At 49.9% G+C, this 20,818-nt stretch overlaps 1 protein-coding gene across 4 annotated transcripts in view; it reads left to right on the top strand.

Moving 5' to 3' along the window:
* Positions 1 to 20,818, top strand: part of AFF3 (ALF transcription elongation factor 3) — a 554,454-nt gene that overhangs the window by 486,904 nt on the left and 46,732 nt on the right. For all 4 annotated transcript variants that reach the window (XM_059658990.1, XM_059658986.1, XM_059658987.1 and 1 more), the window contains 2 exons: positions 6,617 to 6,803; positions 15,672 to 16,769. In XM_059658990.1, the coding sequence (XP_059514973.1) occupies positions 6,617 to 6,803; positions 15,672 to 16,769 (1,285 nt within the window). The remainder of the gene's footprint in view (positions 1 to 6,616; positions 6,804 to 15,671; positions 16,770 to 20,818) is intronic.

The raw sequence follows: 20,818 nt of genomic DNA, 5'->3' as shown, positions 1-20,818 counted from the left end.
AAAAACCTATACACAGATAGCAGACTCATTTGTAATAGCTAAAAACTGGAAACACCCAAAATGTTCCTGATTGAATGGTTAAACATCCATACCATGGAATCAATAAAACATAGCAAACTATTGATATACTCAATACCTGGAAGGGATTTCAGCATTATGCTGACCAAAAAAAAAAAAAGCCCATCTCAAAAGGAGATATATATTTATATACATATCCTATCTAATAAAAGAGAAACATGGTAATTGGCGTACGACCGATACCCTTTTCATTGGCTAATCAGCAAGTTATGCAAATTAACTGTCAGCCAATATGGCGGCCGGCAGCCAGGCAGCTTGAAACTAACATGAGGCTTGGTTGCCTCAGTGACAGAGAATCGTTGGTTTCCAACGTTCCCCGCCTGCCGCTGCCTCTGAGCTGGCAGTTTAAGAAACTCTGTAACAAATACGCCCAACTTCAGCCAGCAGAATCGCAACATTGTAAGCAAAGGCCAGAAACCTACTTTCAGCCGGAGGCCTAAGAGCTGGAGCCAAGCCTCAAGCTAAAGCTGGCCCAGAATTAAAAAAAAAAAAAAGGAAAAAAGGAGCGTTTGGGAGTTCAGTCACCCCCAGCCTGAAAACAGCCCTCAGCCCCTCACCCAGACTGGCCAGGCACCCCAGTGGGGACCCCCACCCTGATCCAGGACACCCTTCAGGGCAAACCAGCCGGCCCCACCCATGCACCAGGCCTCTACCCTATATAGTAAAAGGGTAATATGCCTCCCAGCACCGGGATCAGCGGAGCCGAGAGGCCTCCCGGCACTGGAATCAGCATGACAGGGGGCAGCACCCAAACCCCCTGATCGCCCTGCGGCTCTGTGTGTGACAGGGGGCGGGGCCACAACCTCCCTATCCACCCTGCTCTGTGCCTGATAGGGGGGAGCTCCCCCCCGCCACGGGCCCTGCTCTGTGTGTGACGGGGTAGAGCCATAACCTCCCCATCAGCCCTGCCCTGAGTGTGAGAGTGGCGGCGCCCCAACCCCCTGATCCGCCCTGCTCTGTGGGTGATAGAGGGCAGCACCCCAACCCCCTGATGGGCCCTGCTCTGTGCGTGACAGGGTACAGAGCCCCAACCCCCTGATGGGCCCTGCTCTGTGTGTGACAGGGGGTTGCTCCACAACCTCCCCATCGACCCTGCCTTGAGTGTGACAGGGGGCAGCGCCCCAACTCCCCAATCAGCCCTGCTCTGAGCCCGACCAGGGGCTGCACCTAGGGATTGGGCCTGCCCTCTGCCACCCGGGAGCAGGCCTAAGCCAGCAGGTCGTTATCTCCCGAGGGGTCCCAGACTGCGAGAGGGCACAGGCCAGGCTGAGGGACCCCCCCTCCCCCCCCAAGTGCACAAATTTTTGTGCACCGGGCCTCTAGTATATATATAATGATATTTAAATTATATCTCAATAAATCTCATTTAAAAATAATGCACACTATCTGATACCTTTTATTTAACATCCTTAAAATGAAAAAAAATTTAGAAATGGAAAACAGATTCGTTGCCAGGGGTGGGGGTTGGGTGGGGCTGAGAGGTGGGTATGACTCTGGAGGAGTAGCATGAGGAACTCCTGTATGATGGGACAGTTCTATGTTTTAATTGTGGGGGTAGCTACGTGAGTCTACACGTGATGAAATGTCATAGAACTATACGCACACTGTTCCATTGTCAGTTTTCTGCTGTTGACATTGTTCTGTAATTCTATGAGATGAGGCCATGAGAGACACTGAGTGAGGGGTACATGAGACATCCCTACTATTTTTGCAACTTCTGGTGAATCAGTCATTACTTCAAAATCTTAAAAACTTCGAAGTAAGTGGACTGTGAGAGCCATTGTATCTGTTTAGCCTCTTGTTGGCCCTGCTCACCTAAATCCTGAGAGAGTAAAACTCCTAGCCGTGGTCTTTTCTGTTCATTCTTTTACGAGGAACCGTCTGAGGCCTTCAGAATGTGTGATAACAGGACATGGGCCAGGGTCTCCGACTGGCGCTCGCAGGCCTCCACTGACCACAGATCTGTCTCATTGCTGACATACAATGGAACTTTTCATTGTCAGAACTTTTCAAATTGGGTGCTAGCATTTTAAAATCGGGAGATCTGAAATAAACCTTGGGATTTGGGGCTTCCTCTGGAAAATCAAAGGATTTGGTAACACCGGGCTCCCATGTCCACCTGGCAGAGCGAGGCTGGCCTGGGGAGCTGTCTGGGCTCCAGGTCGACACCTTGCCCACGAGGGAGCCACGGGTCTGCTGTCATTTAGCATCACAGGTTACACATTTGTTTTCCTTACATTTGTACACTTAGTCACTTATGCTACTCGCCTCGCCTCTGTAGGTTTTCTATTTGTAACCAATAATATAGATGGTAGCTTTCTAAAGATTCCAGTTTTATGAAATCCTATGCAGCCCCAGAGCAACAGAGAAAATACATATATGCCAACATCTCCTGGGCTACTTCGTAGTATAACAAAATACATTGTATCGGGAATCAGTTTTACACACTGTGTCAGGAGTCGTTATTTTTTTAAGTCAATCAACATTAGTTGAGAATCTATTTGTGTCAGACCCTCTGCCAGCGTTTGGGATACAAGGATAATAGCAGAGAAATGCGCGGTGTGCTGGGGGGCTCGGGCGAGGAACAGCCGCCATGCCTGGGGATTGGGAAACCTGTGCAGAACAGGGGGCCTTGCAGCTCGGCCCTGAGAGGGCCTGCAGGGCAAGCGGAGGGGAGAAAGGGCTTCCTGCGAGACGGCGCGGCAAAGCGCAGCCAGAAACCGACACACACTGTCAAAGTGATAGAAGTGATCGCAGCTGGGGTTTCGGATGGACCCGTGGTTGAGGCCAGACCACGAAGAGCTTCAAAAGCCATGTGTTAGCAGAGCTGTTCCTGGCGATAATGCAGAACAAACAAAAATACATTAGTCCACGGTCCTGTCAGTGTTGTCTTTGGGAAGATAACTCCAGCAGTCCGAACCCCCTTGCGCCAGCTTTTACCATTTTCACGTCTCATCATTGGTTATAGTTTTAGATCAAGTAATAGCAGTACTAGTAAAGGTGCTTTCTATAAGGATCCTGTTGCCAGTTTGGAAATCATGCATTTGTTGAGTTCACACTGAGTGCTGAGTGAAAAGGGGCACCGCCCTTCTGTGTCGTATCATTCGGCCAGGGCCCTGGGTGCCCACAGTGCCGGCCGGCCGGCAGGGAGCCTGCCCCCGGCGCTTGTTGGTTGAAAGCGTGTGGACCCCTGTGGGTACTTATCCAGGCCCCACACTACCCTTGGCAGGCAGGACACCCTGGACTGCGAGAACGGGATTTGTCGCTTGGGTTCCGGATCTTTTCTGTTACTGTCTGTGTTCAGACTTGGCCCAAGCCGACTTCTGCAGGGATGTGTCACTGCAGCCAAAGGAAGGGGCACAGAAAGCCGGTCATTATAATAAAGCCAGGACTCTCCAGGGGGCATTGGGTCCTGACCACGAACAAAACCAGCAAGACGTTCCACGAAATTAAATACAAAAATTAAATAACCACCCGAGAGAGACCTGCGCTAAATCATAGCATATGAAATTTGGAGTACATTTAAAGAAATAGTCACTGAAAGGAAAAAGTGTTAAAATTAGGAGAGCACAGAGGTGCTGACATCCCCTTAAATATTCTTTTATTGGAAAAGAGAGATTGTAACCTTTTTGAAAGGTTAAATGCTTTTTAAAAAAACTCATTAAACCAATGATGGATTTTTTTTCTATTGAATTTTTGACTCAGTGATCACATGTGAACGCCTACTGTGTCCCAGGTACGGTGCCAAGCTGGGCAACAGAGATTTATTCCATGACCTCATCAATGTTTTCATGTCTGCAGACTCAGCCGCACCATGTTCCTGGTATGGCAGAGGGCCCAAGACCGTGTCATCATGTCAACTATTCTACGCTATTGTTTCAGGAAAAAGTTAAATTTTTAAATTAATTTTTTAGGTACAAAAGCATGAGACCTATTGTCACACTAAAACATTAACTATATGCAGCCCCGTCTTCCTTCGGGAAGTCTTTCCAATACGTCTTCTCCCATCTTCTTCGTTCCGTGTCTCCAAAGAGCCCTTTTATCAGCCCTCGTCTGCAGTGGGGACCGCATCCCTGCTTCTGGTCTTTACTCCCTCTGCAGCGGCGCCGTGTGCTGAGGCGGGAGTGGGGCCGCTGCGGTCAGCCCGGCCAGCTGTCCCCAGGTGGATGTGGGCAGTTCCTTGGTCCCAGATCAGGGCACAGAGCTCTCCAGGCTCCCACCCTTAACCTTTCCTCCTGGCGACACACTCTCTGCTCGGACCCTGAACCACAAATATATCCTATCCTGACCCGCGGCCGCGTGAGCCTCAGCCCATGGAGCAAAGCATGAAGAGAAACCTAAAATTCTTGGCTCTCCCCACTGTTTTAAAAACAAACAATCGTTATGCCAGTAAGACTGTCCTTGTCAGGGAATTCCCAGTCTGAGGAAGGAAAACGTGAACGCGTGAGGCTGACTGCCTTCCTGAGGGACCAGAGGCTCTGTCTCCTTGGGCTGCGGTCTCATCCTGCAGGGCAGCCTCGCAGAGGGGGCGGCATGGGCACGCTCCGTGGACAGTTCCCAGAAATTAAGGAGTCGCGTTGTGGTGCAAGCCCCCGGGACTCCACACACCAGCCTGCATCACATGCTCTTTGTTGTTGGAACTGGAGCAGGTAGGACGTACTCATCCGGGATCCAAGCCTTTGGCCGTCACATAAAACCACCCAACGTGCTCCTCATTCATCTCGGTTTCCCAGTCTGCAGAAAAGGGCATCCATCCAGAGTGGGGCGGGGGACTGACTATCTCTTTCTCTGCCATGTGTGGCTTCGCTTTGGGGCTTTTTGGATTTGGTTTGGCTTTATTAGTGGGGGGTGTCGGTGTGTGCTTTGGAGTTTCCCCACCCCGGTGTTTTGGGGGCCCCCTGACTAACGATTATGAACGTGGATCTCAGGTGTTCGTGTTGGGTCAGAGACTGATAATCTCCTTTGTAATGACTTTATTGATAGGAGCCATCTCAGCTCCGCCAGCAGGAAAGATGGGTTTTCGTTCATAGGGAAGAAAGCCATTTTACAGCCTTTGATCACTCACCTCCCTTCTAAAGAGCCAGGGCTTCTCGCTCAGCACCAGACGCAAGCGAGAGGCTGCACAAGAAATCCCTGCCGCCTGGTGTTGAAGGATTTGTCAGCCGTGGGTGTGGGCCGTGACACTGTGGGAGAAAGAAAAACCTCTAGGCAAGGTTATGTTCCGGCACGCTCGTTCCCTGGCCTGCAGCTCACAAATTGCTTTTATTTTCAGGTCTATCCTGCAAGACGGTGTTTGTCTTGTCATGCTTCTGGAAGCGGGTTCCAATGAGTAATAACCCCTTCACCCCGCCCCCCCACGCCCCACACTAAGGATTTATGCGATTCCGTCCCTGGCAGAGCATTTGTCAGAGGTGCAGGGGCCGGTGAAAATGGTCCCTCACCTTGTCCAGGCTGAACTGCACTGAGACCCTAGCAGCCCTTGCCAAGCCCTGGCACCCAGCCTGCGCTCACCGTCCGTGGTCACAGTGGGAAGGGGCAAGCAAGTATTGGTTGCCGTCACATGAGAACGTGGTCACTGCCTTTCTGGGTTTAGCTTTCAACCTCAAAAGAACAGATTTAGATGTGTTTTAATTAATACAGACTTTGAAAATGTTGAATATTATGGGAGTACCAAAAACTTTATTCTTGCCTCAAACACTTTTTGGGTGGCTGTGTGTTACTTGAATTTTTGTGGTGAATTCATTACCATTAGAAAATGTCCATTTTTCCTATTCTGTCTGAATATATAATTTGCATACATAACTTGCTGGGGAATTTCAGCATGAAATGTGAACATGAAGTATGCTTTGAAATGTTATTGCTCTAAGGCAGCCGCTCTCCTGGGGTCTGGAATATATAAAACCATGTAAGTGATGGATCTCCAGTCCTTCAGTGAAGGGCTCAGAGGAAAATGACTGTTTACTCAGCAAGCCAGGTCCTGGGAACACGACAGCGCTCGAGTCTGAGGGCGGGAAGAGGTGGGGCGCAGGGTTATGTAACCGCCGGGCCGCGGTCTACGGAACCTTCCAGAAGGCCAGGGAAGGACAGAGCAGAATACTTCCCTTCCTCACAGCCCACGTCCTAAAATAAAGCAAACAGACATTTTCAATTTCACAAAATATTCCAAGCATTTTGGATTTCCTTGCCTCTTTGTAGATGGTTGTGTTTGGGGGTGCCCTGGAAAAGGCGTTCTCAGGAACAGCAGCAGGACAGAAAGCCGTGCAGAGCCACACCGGCTTCCCCTCCGAGTGGCCATACAAATAACATGCCCGACGACCCCAGGGCACCAGCCCTCACTCCCAATTTTATCGACATGTATGTAACCGCTTAACGGGCAGGATGTGTGACCTTGGCGATTGCTCTTCGAGCGCCAAGTGATGGTGGACAAATGTGCCGCCTGTGCCTTCTCGCTCCTTTGGTGGAGTGACAGCTGCGCGGTGGTGCTGCGTGTTGGCTCACTTGACTTTCCTTCCCTTTCCCCCCGGCCGTGGGCTGGCAGCGCCGGGGTCCAGCAGGCCAGCTGCAGAGCCTCGGTGCCCTCCAGCAAGGGCAGCAGCAGCGGCAGCAGCAGCAGCGGCAGCAGTTCGTCCAGCGACTCGGAGAGCAGCTCGGGATCCGACTCCGAGAGCGAGAGCAGCTCCAGCGAGAGCGAGGGCAGCAAGCCCGCCCACTACTCCAGCCCCGAGGTAAGACCTGCACGGCCCAAGCCCTGGGCCTCAGTCAGTCCTGGACCCGGGTCCTCACAGCCCCCCACCTTCGTGCTGCGACAGCCACAACCCCTAAGGCCACCGCCCCTTGGCAGCCTGTCAGGTTGGTTTGGGCTCATCATTTTCCCTGCTCTGCCCCCTCCTCGCAGTTCTCGTAAGTACAGAGCTTCCTTGGAAGCACAGAAGTTGCATCTTTCATCTCCAAAAATCTCTATCTTGATGGCCAGAAATTCCCAAATATGCTGGAAATATCGCTGGCTGGAGTGGATCAGGTCTCCCTAAGGGTCAGCAGGGCAGTAAGCAGCCAGGGCCGGTTACTGAATGGGAAGCGAGGCCACCTGTGACTCAGGGAAAGGAGTTTTTATGGATTAGACATGGTAAGACCTTACCTTTTTGCAGTTTGTCACAGATTAGAAGAACACGAGCTGTAAGTATTAATAAGACTTTCTTTGTGAAAATATTTTTAAAAATTAGCATCAACCTACAAATAATAATGAAACCTTTTCTAGCTATACTGACTATCTATGTGGGAGATTTAGATGCCTCATATAAAAACATTATAAGGTGCCAATAAAAACATTGCTATTTCGACTTTAAAGGGGAAAGGGAGATATTAAACAGTCTTTCAGGGCATGGAGGTTCTTGGGAAGGGTTGAGGGCAAATTTCTCAAGTCCATGGCTCTGTACGGAAGACTTTCATTTCTAAAGAAGGAGTGAAATAGTTTCCTCTTGCGTGTATAAACGTTTGATGTCACCTGGGATGGTAGGATTTCATTTTTCACCTAACAACCCACTGTACCACTTCGGGGCCCACATTTCTAAATGGGCTCTGGGATGCAACCAACGCCACTTATGTAAACCGGGGCGGTGAGAGGGAGCCCTCGGGCACTCTGTGCCCAGCCCTGTGCCTGAGGACACTGGAGAGCAGCTGTGGCCTTACCTGCAGTCCGAGACTGGCTCTTCAATTCCCTCAGGGTCTCCCCCTCCAGCAGCACTGAGAAACCCGGGGAATACACTCCCCACACTCCTCATTTCTTCCAGTAACTTCCTGCTCTGCTCCAAGCACTTGTCATGCACCCTGAAATAAACCCTCTCTCCTGCACTTCCCTCCCCTCTCTATGAGGCTTACCTCCTCCCCCCTGCTCAGCCTCCATATAAAGGAAGGCTCTTAGCAACATCCTATATAATAAAGAGGTAATATGCAAATTGACCATCACACCCTCGCCCAAAATGGCCACCCCCACATGGTCACAAGATGGCCACCACAAGATGGCTGGCAGGGGAGGGCAGTTGGGGGCAATCGGGCCGGCAGTGGAGGGTAGTTGGGGGAAATCGGGCCAGCAGGGGAGCAGTTAGGCATTGATCAGGCTGGCAGGGGCGTGGTTAGGGGGCGATCAGACTGGCAGGCAGAAGCAATTAGGGGCAATCAGGCAGGCGAGTGGTTGGGAGTTAGCAGTCCCGGATTGTGAGAGGGATGTCTGACTGCTGGTTTAAACCAGCAGTTGGACATCACCTGATGGGTCCCAGATTGGAGAGGGTGCAAGCTGGGCTGAGGGACATGCCCACCCCCTCCAGTGCACGAATTTTGTGCACCGGGCTTCTAGTTAATCTATAAAAGCCACAGGTTGATATAATGCTGACTTTTCCCCAAAACTAAATTATTATTCCTTCTTTATAATTTTATTCATTCACTCATTCCGTATTTATTCAACTAATACTTATCAAGCATGTGCCCCAGGCCTGGTGCTTGGCTCTGGGATACAGCAATTATCTGGCATGTCCCTGCCTTATCAGAGCTAGGCTGATAATGGCAATAATATGAAACAAAAAAAATACAGGAGTTCAATAAAGTAAAGGAGTTTAGACAGGCTTCTTCAAAGCCAAAGTTATGCTATAATTTGTTGAGAAACTCCAGAAGAGTATTAGCTATAAGAAATAACTGGGTTCCAGGACAGTACAGGAGCCAAGGGGGCAGTGGAGTGGGTAAAAAGCATTAGTGTCTGTGATGACCCCTGTCCAGGCTCTTCTCTGTGACTTTGTAGCTTAAGCCCATGAGCAGTTGAGTCTCATTCTCATGAGTGAGGCCAAAGCCCAGCCTAGGAGAAGTGCAGTTCTCAGGCACTTTTAAAAAAAAAATTTTGCTGTTTAAAGTTTTACCTCTTTCTCCTTTTTCCCCAATTGACCCCCCCTCGCCGCCACTCGCACCCCTGAGGGCAAGTCCCCACCGCTCCAGTGTCTGTGTCCATTGGTTATGCTAATATGCATGCATACAAGTCCTCTGGTTGCTCTCTAACCCCCTCCCCTGCCATTTGTCTCTGGATCTATTTTTGTTCATCAGTTTTTGTTGTTCATTATATCCCACATATGAGTGAGATCATGTGATATTTATCTTTCTCTGACTGACTTATTTCGCTTAGCATAATGCTCTCCAGTTCCATCCATGTTGTTGCAAATGGTAAAAGTTCCTTCTTTTTTACAGCAGCATTGTATTCCATCGTGTAGATGTGCCACAGTTTTTTAATCCATTCACCTGCTGGTGGGCACTTAGACTGTTTCAAAATCTTAGCTATGGCAAATTGTGCTTCTATGAACATAGAGGTGCATAGAGGTGCATATATCCTTTCTGATTGGTGTTTCTAGTCCTAGTAGTGGGATTACTGAGTCAAATGGGAGTTCCGTTTTTAATTTTTTGAGGAAACTTCATACTGTTCTCCACAGTGGCTGCACCCATCTGCATTGCCACCAGCAGTGTAAGAGGGTTCCTTTTTATCCACATCCTCACCAGCATTTGTCATTAGTTGATTTGTTGATGATAGCCATTCTGACAGGTAGGAGGTGGTATCTCATCGTTGTTTTGATTTGCATCTCTTGGATGATTAGTGACTTTGAGCATGTTTTCATATGTCTCTCAGCCTTATGTATGTCCTCTTTCAAAAAGTGTCTATTTAGGTCCTTTTCCCATTTTTTGATCGGATTATCTTCCTTTTAAGTTGTGAGTTCTTTGTACATTTTGGAGATTAAACCCTTATCTGAAATAGCATTAGCAAACATGTTCTCCCATGCAGTGGGTTTTCTTGTTGTTTTGTTGATGATTTCTTCTGCTGTGCAGAAGCTTTTTATTTTGATGTAGTCCAGTTTGTTTATTTTCTCCTTAGTCTCCATTGCCCTTGGAGCTGTATCACTGAAGATATTGCTATGACATATGTCTGCTATTTTGCTACCTATGGAATCGTCTAAGGTTTTTATGGTTTCCCGTCTTACATTTAAGTCCTTTAGCCATTTTGAGTTTGTTTTTGTGTATGGTATAAGTTGGTGATCTAGTTTCATTTTTTTTGCATGTATCTGACCAAATTTCCCAGCACCACTTATTGAAGAGACTGTCTTGACTCCATTGTATGCTCTTGCCTCCTTTGTCACATATTAATTGAGCATAGTGACCTGGGTCGATTTCTGGTTTCTCTGTTCTGTTCCGTTGGTCTATATGTCTGTTCTTGTGCCAGTACCATGTAGCTTTGAGAACCGTGGCTTGATAATATAGCTTGATATCTGGTATTGTGATCCCTCCAACTTCGTTCTTTCTCAGGATTGCTGTGGCTATTTGGGGTCTTTTGTATTCCCGATAAATTTTTGGAGAGTTTGTTCTAGATCTTTGAAGTATGCCGTTGGTATTTAAATGGGGATTGCATTGAATCTGTAGATTGCTTTGAGTAGTATGGACATTTTAATGATGTTGATTCTACCAGTCCATGAGCACGGTATGTTCTTCCATTTGTTTATGTCTTCCTCTATCTCTTTTTTCAATGTCCTGTAGTTTTCCAAGTAAGTTCTTAGGCACTCTAAGCAAGTTCTTTCTGAATGTCCCTGAGATGATCACAGGCTTAAACTCCTTGGTGAGGAAAGGAAGCTCTTGTCGTTTCTCCCAGCAGCTCTCAGAGGCCCTGGCTCTGGAGAGCAGGCCTGGAGCCAAGCTGCCTGGGGCCATACACAGCTTTCAGCACCTTGCTTCTGGGTGCAGAGAGGCCGTGGAAGTGGCAAGAGCGGGTTAGTCACCGTAACAGCTTGGCATGTGGGGAGGAGAGGAGGCCCTCATGACGATCCAAGGACCCGCATTCTCCCCTCAGTGGCCAGCACCGGAACCCAGGGGGCTCAGCTGATTTCCCTCTGCACTGCCCTCCACGACCGGGCTTGTAGAGACATTGCATTGAACAGACTCACCATCATATACGCCTTGTCCGCACGCTGGCACAGAGCGGCCACTGCAAACACTAGCCCACCCTTCAGTGACCTCCCTGTGGCCTGATGTTCGCTGAGTGTTCTCAGTCTAATTTGTGTCACTTGGGTTTCTGGCATGATGCACCCTTTCATGTCAGAGCTTTCCACGGGACAGTGACTCCCCCTCAGTGAGCAGAGTGTACCCCGACAGAGAGCTCCCAGACCCTGCCACATGGGTACGTGGAAGGCCAGGATTGTCGGTGTAACCATCACTTACCCCAGGGCTCCACCCAGCCCATGGTATTGCTCATGGAAACTGTTTTCCATTGCACATTCCCCAGACTTATCTGACATGGAAACCTTTCCGTGGACTCCATGAACTAAAAGCACCTGTGGGAAATGCTGCCCGGGGTTGTTCTTGAAAATCAACAGAAATGTGATGCAAGGTATTCGTTGATTCAACTAGCTTCCCCTTAGTGAGGTGTCTGTGGGATGCACAGCAGGGGGTGCTAGGAAGGAGTCCGATGGAGCAGGGACTGCAGTGCTCGGTGGAGGCTTAGGTATGAGTGGGAGAGAAGGTTCACCAGGGAGGAGAATCAACCAGGGAGGAGAATCGTGGCTGAAAATAGAAAGCAGTGAGCAAGCAAAGAAAACATGGGCAGAAGCCCTGGGGCGGCTCAGGAAGGCGGCCATCCCGGCTGCATGCCAGTGCACGAGTCCCACTTCACCGCCACGAAGTCTTCACGGCTAAGCTTCCGGGGCCACAACTGCCCGGCCCCCGGAATGGCCGCTCCGAGGACTGAGAGTAGGTGTTGAGGGGCAGCCAGGGAGCGTTGTTCTCAGGAGCAGCCACAGCAGCCTGCCTCCCTAACTGGTGCAGACGCTGCAAGGGACACGCCGAAACCGAGACCTGGCTCCTGCCTAACGGGAGGGCTGGGCTTTGTTGAAGGCACAGGTACACATGAAACGAACATGAGCATCAAAAGGCCGTGCAGTGGAGGTTAGCAGGAGGCACTAGCATTCAGGGGTCCTCAAACTACGGCCCGCGGGCCACATGCAAATACAAATATTGTATTTGTTCCCGTTTTGGTTTTTTACTTCAAAATAAGATATGTGCAGTGTGCATAGGAATCTGTTCATAGTTTTTTTTTTAAACTATAGTCCGGCCCTCCAACGGTCTGAGGGACAGTGAACTGGCCCCCTGTTTAAAAAGTTTGAGGACCCCTGGTTTGGAGAGTGAGTGGTGTTCTCCAAAATCAGACCTGACTCTCTCATTTTAGGTTGAAGACCCACATTTCTCCAGGGAATGAGGTCCCTCTTTCTTGAAGCTATGCGGGGGAATGGGAGATTAGGCGAGGCAGCCGGGGAGAGACCCTGGTCTTTAAACCTAAACCGATATGTGTTTAGTCTCAGGGTGCCTGGTAGCTGTGCAGCTTTGACATGTCACTTAACCTCTCTGATTCGCATCCATAAATTAGCGGCGATATTTCTTATCGTGTGAAGCGGGAGGCACACTGTAGATGTTCCAGCAATGAAGGATGACTGGAAAGTGATGGATGTCCTGAACACCAGCCCCAGAAATTTGGATTCCCTTTGAGAGGCAGGAGGAAGCGTGATTTAGTGGTGTAGATGGTACTTCAGACCAATTTCTTCAGCTGTGACGTGGGGGAAAAAATGACCCCAAAGCACATGAGGCAGCAGGCACATATTAAATGTACTAACTCCCCCTTCACTGTGAGTGCCCAGCAGGAAGTGCTGGGAGGTGTGAGCTGTGGGAGGCTCAGGATGGTGGGGGCGGGGAAGGAGTGTTAACATGGGGTGGGGCCAGCGTGAGGGGCATGCTCTGCCACAGTGTTGGCCCCCCCTCCCCATATGTGTCCCTTTTCTTCAAGAGGCCCCTCTGCCCGCATCCCTATTTCCTGCGCCCCATTTGTCTAAGGCCGTGGCCGGCAACCTGCGGCTCACGAGCCACATGCGGCTCTTTAACCCCTTGAGTGTGGCTCTTCCTAAGCCTTAGGAGTACCCTTATTAAGTTAATAACAATGTACCTACCTATATAGTTTAAATTTAAAAAATTTGGCTCTCAAAAGAAATTTCAATCGTACTGTTGATACAGTGGGGCCTTGACTTACGAGTGTCCTGACTAACGAGGTTTTTGAGATACCAGCTGTCTCTCTGCCAATTTTTTGCATTGAGTTGACAGAGTAATTTGAGTTAACGAGCTCCGTCTCCACTGTATTTGGCTCTATTGACTAATGAGTTTGCCAACCACTGGTCTAGGGAAGCTGAGGCACACAAGTCACTGAAACAGTGAGAGCAATGGGGGTGGGAAGAGACAGTAACAGGAGCCGTAAATTGTTTGCCACCAAATTAGCTCTCAGCCACACTCAGCTGGTCTCAGGGAAGGTGACAGCTTCCCCTGTGGAGCAGCTGCCTGTGCTGCCCGCTCCCCGAGGGGCGCTCTGCATGGCAGTGAGTGTGCACGGGGTGTGCTCCTGCGTTCTGTGGGCTCCTCTCCGAGAAGCCGAGTAAAGCGAGGTCGGAATTGCCGTGTTACCACACGAGGCCGCCAAAAAGATATTTGTGTTCTTTTGTGTCTTGCTTTTGGTGCATGAAAACAAACAAAGCAAAGACCTGACACACCACCCCCGCCCCCAATCAGGGCCACGAGGGTTCCTCCTCCCACACCTGTGTCCCAGGGGGAAGCCTCGCCACCCAACAGCCCAGGGCAAAGGCCTCGGACGCTCACGCTGGGCCCCCTGGACACAGGGACCGGCGGCAGGATGTCCTCGGTGCCTGATGCCCATGCTCTGTGTCCCTCACCTTGGCCCCAGGCCCCCTGGCCCCTCAGAAGCTCCCAGCTTCCCGAGTTACGGCCCCAGACTCCCCCAGACGCAGCCAGGCCCCTCCTTCCCTTCACTCTCCTCAAGGGTTTGTGCCCCGAGTTCTTCCTCATGTGGAGCCCACTATTGAAAAACAAATCTTGATACATGAAGTTATTGTGTTAAAGAAAATGTGTTCTCCCACGAGAGAGGCTGACTTGCTCTGGACTTTAACCAGTCGTGTTCGAAAGGCAACGCCAAGCAATGTCTTCTTTCTTCTAGGCTGGTCTCTGGTCTCCCCTGAAACAGCAGATGCCACGATCAGAGGCTGGGAGGCTGTAGGGAAGGAAAAAGACGTCACCTAACTCAGATATTTTCTCCTTCTCACGTATGGTCACAAACTGCAAACACTTGGTTGGAGTTCTACACTTACCAATATACCTCCTTTCTAGTAATCATAGATGATGGATCAATGGACTTCATTAGAAATCAACCGATTAAGCAGGTCCTCGGTTCTTCACCTTTTTGTGGGAAAGAGAACTAAGGCCTTCCCCTAGGCCAGTGGTTCTCAACCTTGGCTGCACATTAGAATCACCTAGAGGAATCTTTTTAAAATCCTGATTTCTGGGCCTCACCCTCTGGAAATTCTGTCTCTTTGTTATGTTATAGCAGGCAACATTAGTAACAAAGAAACAGAATTTCCGGAGGATGAGGCCCAGAAATCAGGATTTTAAAAAGATTCCTCTAGGTGATTCTAATGTGCAGCCAAGGTTGAGAACCACTGCCCTCTAGGCAAAGGCGTCTCTGAAGCATTTCACATTCTGTGCCAGGCTTTCACTGACTCCGGAACCGGTCTACGGAGCAGAGTTTAAAACCTGGAATACCCATGATTTGCTCTAAACCAGGGGTCCTCAAACTATGGCCCGCGGGCCACATGCAAATACAAATATTGTATTTGTTCCCGTTTTGTTTTTTTACTTCAAAATAAGATATGTGCAGTGTGCATAGGAATTTGTTCATAGGTTTTTTTTAAACTATAGTCCGGCCCTCCAGCGGTCTGAGGGACAGTGAACTGGCCCCCTGTTTAAAAAGTTTGAGGACCCCTGCTCTAAACTAATCGCTTGCAGGAAAGACTTCCCATGGTCACTTTCATGTCTGAAACATTTCTGGCAAAGTGGGTGGGAGCAGGTTAGGGATGGATTAACCAAGTCCCGCCGCCAGAGCTCACGGGACACCGGCGGCCGCTCAATGGGAGTTCTGCACCCCTAGCCAGGCCGTCTGCCCCAAGCTGCTGCCTCTGCTGGTAACTGCCCTGCTTGCCTTCACCGCATGAACGCTATGTCCCTTCTTTGGGACTATAGGCTCCACGTAGCCCCCTCATACTAATGTCCCCCAAAATTGTAAGTCTTACAGAAACGGAGCGCTTTAACACTTGGCCTCCAGACCGCTCCCCAGTTAACTTTCACAGAATCTCATGTGTGTGTGTGTGTGTAATTATAAAAGATACACATTGTGTAACAGGCAGAGGTGTTGGAAATGGCTTCTAATGAAGCACCGTGCTATCCCTAAATTTTTTCTAATTGGCTTCAAAGTACTGCCCTGACATTTCAGCAACCTGGGACAGGAAAGGGACGCCACCCTGCATCCAGGTGCCGACTGAGAGCTGCCCCCGCGGCTGTGCCCCTGCTCCTCCCCACCCCCCCCAGCCCCCTACTGCTTTCTGCTCATACACCTAGAGGAGTAAGTGAAGATGAAACAGCCGGGCGCCTTTGAGTAGGTCTGTAATAAAGGATGTTTTGTTTGTTGCTTTTAGGCTGAGCCTGCGTCCTCTAACAAGTGGCAGCTGGATAAATGGCTAAACAAAGTTAATCCCCACAAGCCGCCTATTCTGATCCAGAATGAAAGCCACGGCCTGGAGAGCAGTCAGTACTATGCCCCCGGGAAGGACCCCGCGCAGGACTGCGGGAAACTCGCCGACGGGTGCCAGGCCGGCCTGAGGGAGAAGGACGTCAAGAGCGCCTGCAAGGAAGAGCAGAGGCCAAGGACAGCCAACAAGGCCCCGGGGACGAAGGGGGTGAAGCAGAAGTCCCCGCCTGCGGCTGTGGCCGTGGCCGTGACCGCAGCCGCCCCGCCGCCGCCGCTCCCCGGTGCGCCCCTGGAGAGCGCGCCCGCTCCCACGCGGAGGTCTGCGGGCAAGAAGCCCCCCAGGCGCACCGAGAGGACCTCTGCCGGCGAGAGCGCTAACTGCCAGCGGCCGGAGGAGCCCGCAGACGCGCTGGGGGCGAGCGCCGCGATCCCTCCCATCCCTCCAGAGCCCACCAAAGCCAGGCCCTGTGCCAACAGCAGGACGAGCCACCGCAAGGAGCTGCGCGCCTCGGTCACCTGCGAGAAGCGCCGCACGCGGGGCCTGAGCAGGATCGTCCCCAAGTCCAAGGAGTTCATCGAGACAGAGTCCTCATCTTCGTCCTCCTCCTCGGACTCCGACCTGGAGTCGGAGCAGGAGGAGTACCCTCTGGCCAAAGCGCCGGCCGTGGCCGCCGCCTCTGCAAGTGACCAGAGGCTCAAGGAGGCCACCGGCGGCAGCAGCGGCGGCGGCGGGCCCCGCGCACCCGTGGGCTCCATCAACGCCAGGACCACCAGCGACATCGCCAAGGAGCTGGAGGAGCAGTTCTACACGCTGGTCCCCTTCGGCCGCAACGAACTCCTCTCCCCCCTGAAGGACAGTGACGAGGTCAGGTCTCTCTGGGTCAAAATTGACCTGACCCTCCTGTCCCGGATCCCAGAACACTTGCCCCAGGAGGCCGCGGCCCTCAGCACGCCCGCAGCCAAGGACGCTGAGAGCGCACCTCCAAGCCACCCATCCGACACACCCGTAGAAAAGGCTTTGCCCAAATCCAAGAGGAAACGCAAGGTAGGCATGGGGCTGCGGGACTTGGGAAGGAGGGCTGCCCCTTAACTTGTGGGTGAGGTGACAGCACAAGCAGCTGCTGGTCTGGATTGGGAGGCAGCAGCAGTTCTGTGTGTCTTCACTCAGCAGACATTCACATGGCACTTGACACATGCCCGATGCTGTCGTACATGGTTGACATAGTCACTCAGTTAAACCCTTACAGCCACCCAATGCAGGGGTACCATTATAATTCCCATTTTACAGGTCTGGTAACAGCCCTGTCCGCTGCCTGTTGAAGTAGGCATACAGGAAGTCTTGATCAAGTGTGTGCGAGGCCAGCTGGGCCTGTAGAAAGGTAACCACTGGTTGGTGAACCCCATTCTTTGCTGGGAGGGGTGCAGTGACATCAACCGTGGGGTCACTCGCTGACTGAGGAGCCAGCAAAATGTAAGGCTGTGACTGGGTGAAGCCTGAAGACAAGTGCACGAAGCCAGGCGGTGGGAGGACGGCCCTGTGGGAGGAGCACCAGCCTCATCGTGTTGATCAGGAGCTTGGTGGTGGAGAGGGGCTGGGACAGGGCCCTGAGGAGGAGGGATTTGAGTACAGTCATGTGCCCTTTAATGACTGGGATTTGCTCTGAGAAGTACATGGTTGGTGATTTTGTGTTTGAGCAAACCTCACCGAGTGCAATTACACGAACCTAGATGGTCTAACCTCTTACTCACCTAGGCTGTGTGGGACAGGCTGTGTGGGACAGGCTGTATGGGACAGGCTGTATGGGATAGGCTGTTTGGGATAAGCTGTATGGGATAGCCTATTGCTCTTGGGCTACCAGCCTGCAGAGCATGTTACTGTAGAAAACAACATGACATTAAATCAAGCACAAGAGAAAAGAGGCAGGTAAACAGGAGACGTATGAGGCTGTTGCTAACATAAGACGACATACTATTGTACAGAAAAAAATTTTAATAAGTATCAAGAATACACAAATAATGGTAAAAAGTATAGCAAATACATAGATCAGTAACATAGTTGTGTGTTATCATTATCAAGTATTACGGACTGTGCATAGTTGTATGTGCTGTACTGTCATACAACGGGCAGTGCAGCTGCTTGGTTTGCACCGCCTCACCGCCAACACGTGAGTGATGCATGGCGCTGTGATGTTAGGGCGGCCACAGAATCACAAAGCAATAGGAATGTTTCAGCTCCATTATGATTTTTTTTTTAATTTAATATGTTTTTACTGATTTGAGAGAGAGAGGAAGATAGAAACATTGATCTGCTGCCTCCTGCACGCCTCTGCTGGGAATCGAACCCACAACCAGGCATGTGCCCTGACCAGGAATCAAACCAGCAACCTCTTGGTGCATGGGATGACACTCAATCCACTGAGCACACCGGCCGGCCTCCATTATAGTCTTATGGGACCACTGTCCTATAGGCAGTCCATCATTGACTAAAATGTCATTATGTGGCACGTGACTGCGATCAGAGGGTCAGGGTTGAAGCGGCACCGAAAGGGGAACGGGTAGACCAGGGAAGCGCAGGCGCGAGAAAGGCAGTGCAAGGACGGGAGGCTGGAAATACATCTGGAAGCTGACCCAGATGCTCAGCAGTTTTCGAAGACTTTTCAGCATGGAAATAACCCAGTCAGAAATTAAAGCCAATTTTGAGGATTATTGTCCCCTCCTGTTACTGTGTCTTCAAAAGTAACTTGGACCACAGTGAAAAAAACAATGGGTGACAAACCAAAGATTGCAGTAATCATGGATGGTTCCAAAGTTCAGACAAAGTCCTCCTTAACAATAGCTGACTCATATGCTTATCCTCCTGAGGGACGCAGCACTTTGTGTATATTAAACCATTGAGTCCTTATAACTTTATGAGGCAAATGTCATTGTCATGCCCATTTTCCAGATGAGGAAACTGAGGCTCAGGAGCTTAAAGCAACTTGCCCGGGATCCCTAGGTGATAAGGGCAGAGCAGGAGTGAGCCTAGGCTGTCTGGCTCAGGTCTCCCAATAGAAGGCAGTTTTAGGTTTGTGCAGTACTTTCCCTGCTCAGAAGGGCTTGGGCTTGGAGTTTAATGCCGGTGGTTGTCATCTTCATATTCTTAATTTTCTCTTTGAATTTGTGCTCTGTAAGTGAAGTGTGATAGAACAGTAGAGCATGCGAGGTCCAGAGAAGACCTGTCCTGTTCTGAGTATTCCCGGAAAGGAGACTGCAATTCCCTAAGGGTTGCCAGATTCCTTGGGTTGTGGGGACCAAGGAAAGGGGCAATGCTCCCTTGGACTTTCTCCCCTCAACAAGTGGGCTCACCACTGGCAGGCAGTGGAAATCCTTTGCTGGTGGGGTGTGTGCATGCGCCCAGTCGCCAGATAGGATCCTGGGCACTAGAGAGTCTACACTCCCCCTTCCCAAGTATGCCAACGCCTTAAGGACCACAGTCGCAAGTAAACACCACCATGGCAGATCAAGAGGGAGACATTGAGAGACAGGAAATGTTTTCTACTTTAGTACTTTCTACATTGCTCTTCCTGCTTTAAAAAAATTGCAGTGTAATTGATATAACTTGCATTAGTTTCTAGTATACAGTGTGATGTTTCTATATTTGTGTATATTGTAAAATGCTCACCACAATAAGTCCAATTAACATCCATCATCATACATAATTACAAATTTCATTTCTCCTGATGAGAACTTTCAAGTTCTACTCTCCTGTCTACTTTCAAATATGCAATAGTCTCCATGCTGTATATTACATCCCGGGACTTTTTTATTATGGAAATTTGTACCTTTTGATCCCCTTCATGTATTCTTCCACTTTCCCCCCAAAACCCTCAGACCTCTCAACAACCACCAGTCTGTTCTCTAGGTACATAAGCTTGGGGATTTATTTAGGGGTTTTTTGTTGTTTTATGGAGTTCACATATAAGTGAGATTATATAGTATTTATGTTTTTTCTGTCTGACTTACTTCACTAATAACACCCTCAACGTTCATCCATTTTGGCAAGATTTTATTTTTTATGGCTGAATAATATTCCATTGTTTGTATCGTGTGTATATGTGTGTGAATATATATTATATAGATATTAGAGGCCTGGTGCACAAAATTCATGGGGGGGGGGGGCATCCCTCAGCCCAGCCTGCAAAGATGCAAGCGTTCCGTGCCCGGCCTGGCCAGAGGCCCTCTGCAGCCGGGCGTGGAATGCTTGCCTCATCATTGGGGCAAGTGTTTTCTCCCTCCACCCTGGCCACTCTGTGCCCGCTGCCCGTGGCTGGGGTGGAACACTGCAGCAATGAAGCAAGCATTCCTCCAGGCTGCTCACGCTGCCCGCTCTCAACAGCCACGCTTCTCTCCCACCACCCCCCAAGCCTGGGGGACTCCGGCGGGGCTGAGAGGACTGGGCACCGCCATCATGTGGCTATGAGCGCCGCCATCTTTGTGACAGAGTGGCGGTTAATTTGCATATTACCCTTTTATTAGATAGGATAATTTTTTTATCCATTTATTCATTGATGAATTTGTAGGTTGTTCCTATATCTTGGCTGTTGTAAATAATGCTGCAGTGAGCATGTATAAGGAATATACATATCTTTTTAAATTAGTGTTTTCTTTTTCTTCAAATGAATACCCAGAAATGGAATAGCTGGATTACATGGTAGTTCTATTTTTAATTTTTTGAGGAACCTCCATACTGTTTTCCATAGTAGCTACACCAATTTCCATTCCCACCAGCAGTGTAGGAGGGTCCCCTTTTCTCCATGTTCTCGCCAACGCTGGTTTCTTGTCTTTTTGATCACAGCCATTCTAACAGGTGTGAGGTGATATCTCACTGTGGTCTGATTTGCATTTCCCTGGTCATTAGTGATGTTGAGCACCTTGTCATGTACCTGTTGGCCATCTGTATGTCTTCTCTGGAGAAATGTCTATTCAGGTCTCTACCCATTTTTTAAACAGATTGTTTTCGGTTTTTCACTTTTGAGTTGTGACTTCTTTATATATTTGGGTTATTGGCTCCTTATCAGATATATGGTTTGCAAATATTTTCTCCCATTCAGTAGG

This window comes from Myotis daubentonii, chromosome 12 (genome assembly GCF_963259705.1).
Source record: "Myotis daubentonii chromosome 12, mMyoDau2.1, whole genome shotgun sequence".
Taxonomy (NCBI): Eukaryota; Metazoa; Chordata; class Mammalia; order Chiroptera; family Vespertilionidae; genus Myotis; species Myotis daubentonii.
The sequence above is the reverse complement of the archived record's forward strand: the minus strand, read 5'-3'. Positions and strand labels throughout refer to the sequence as shown.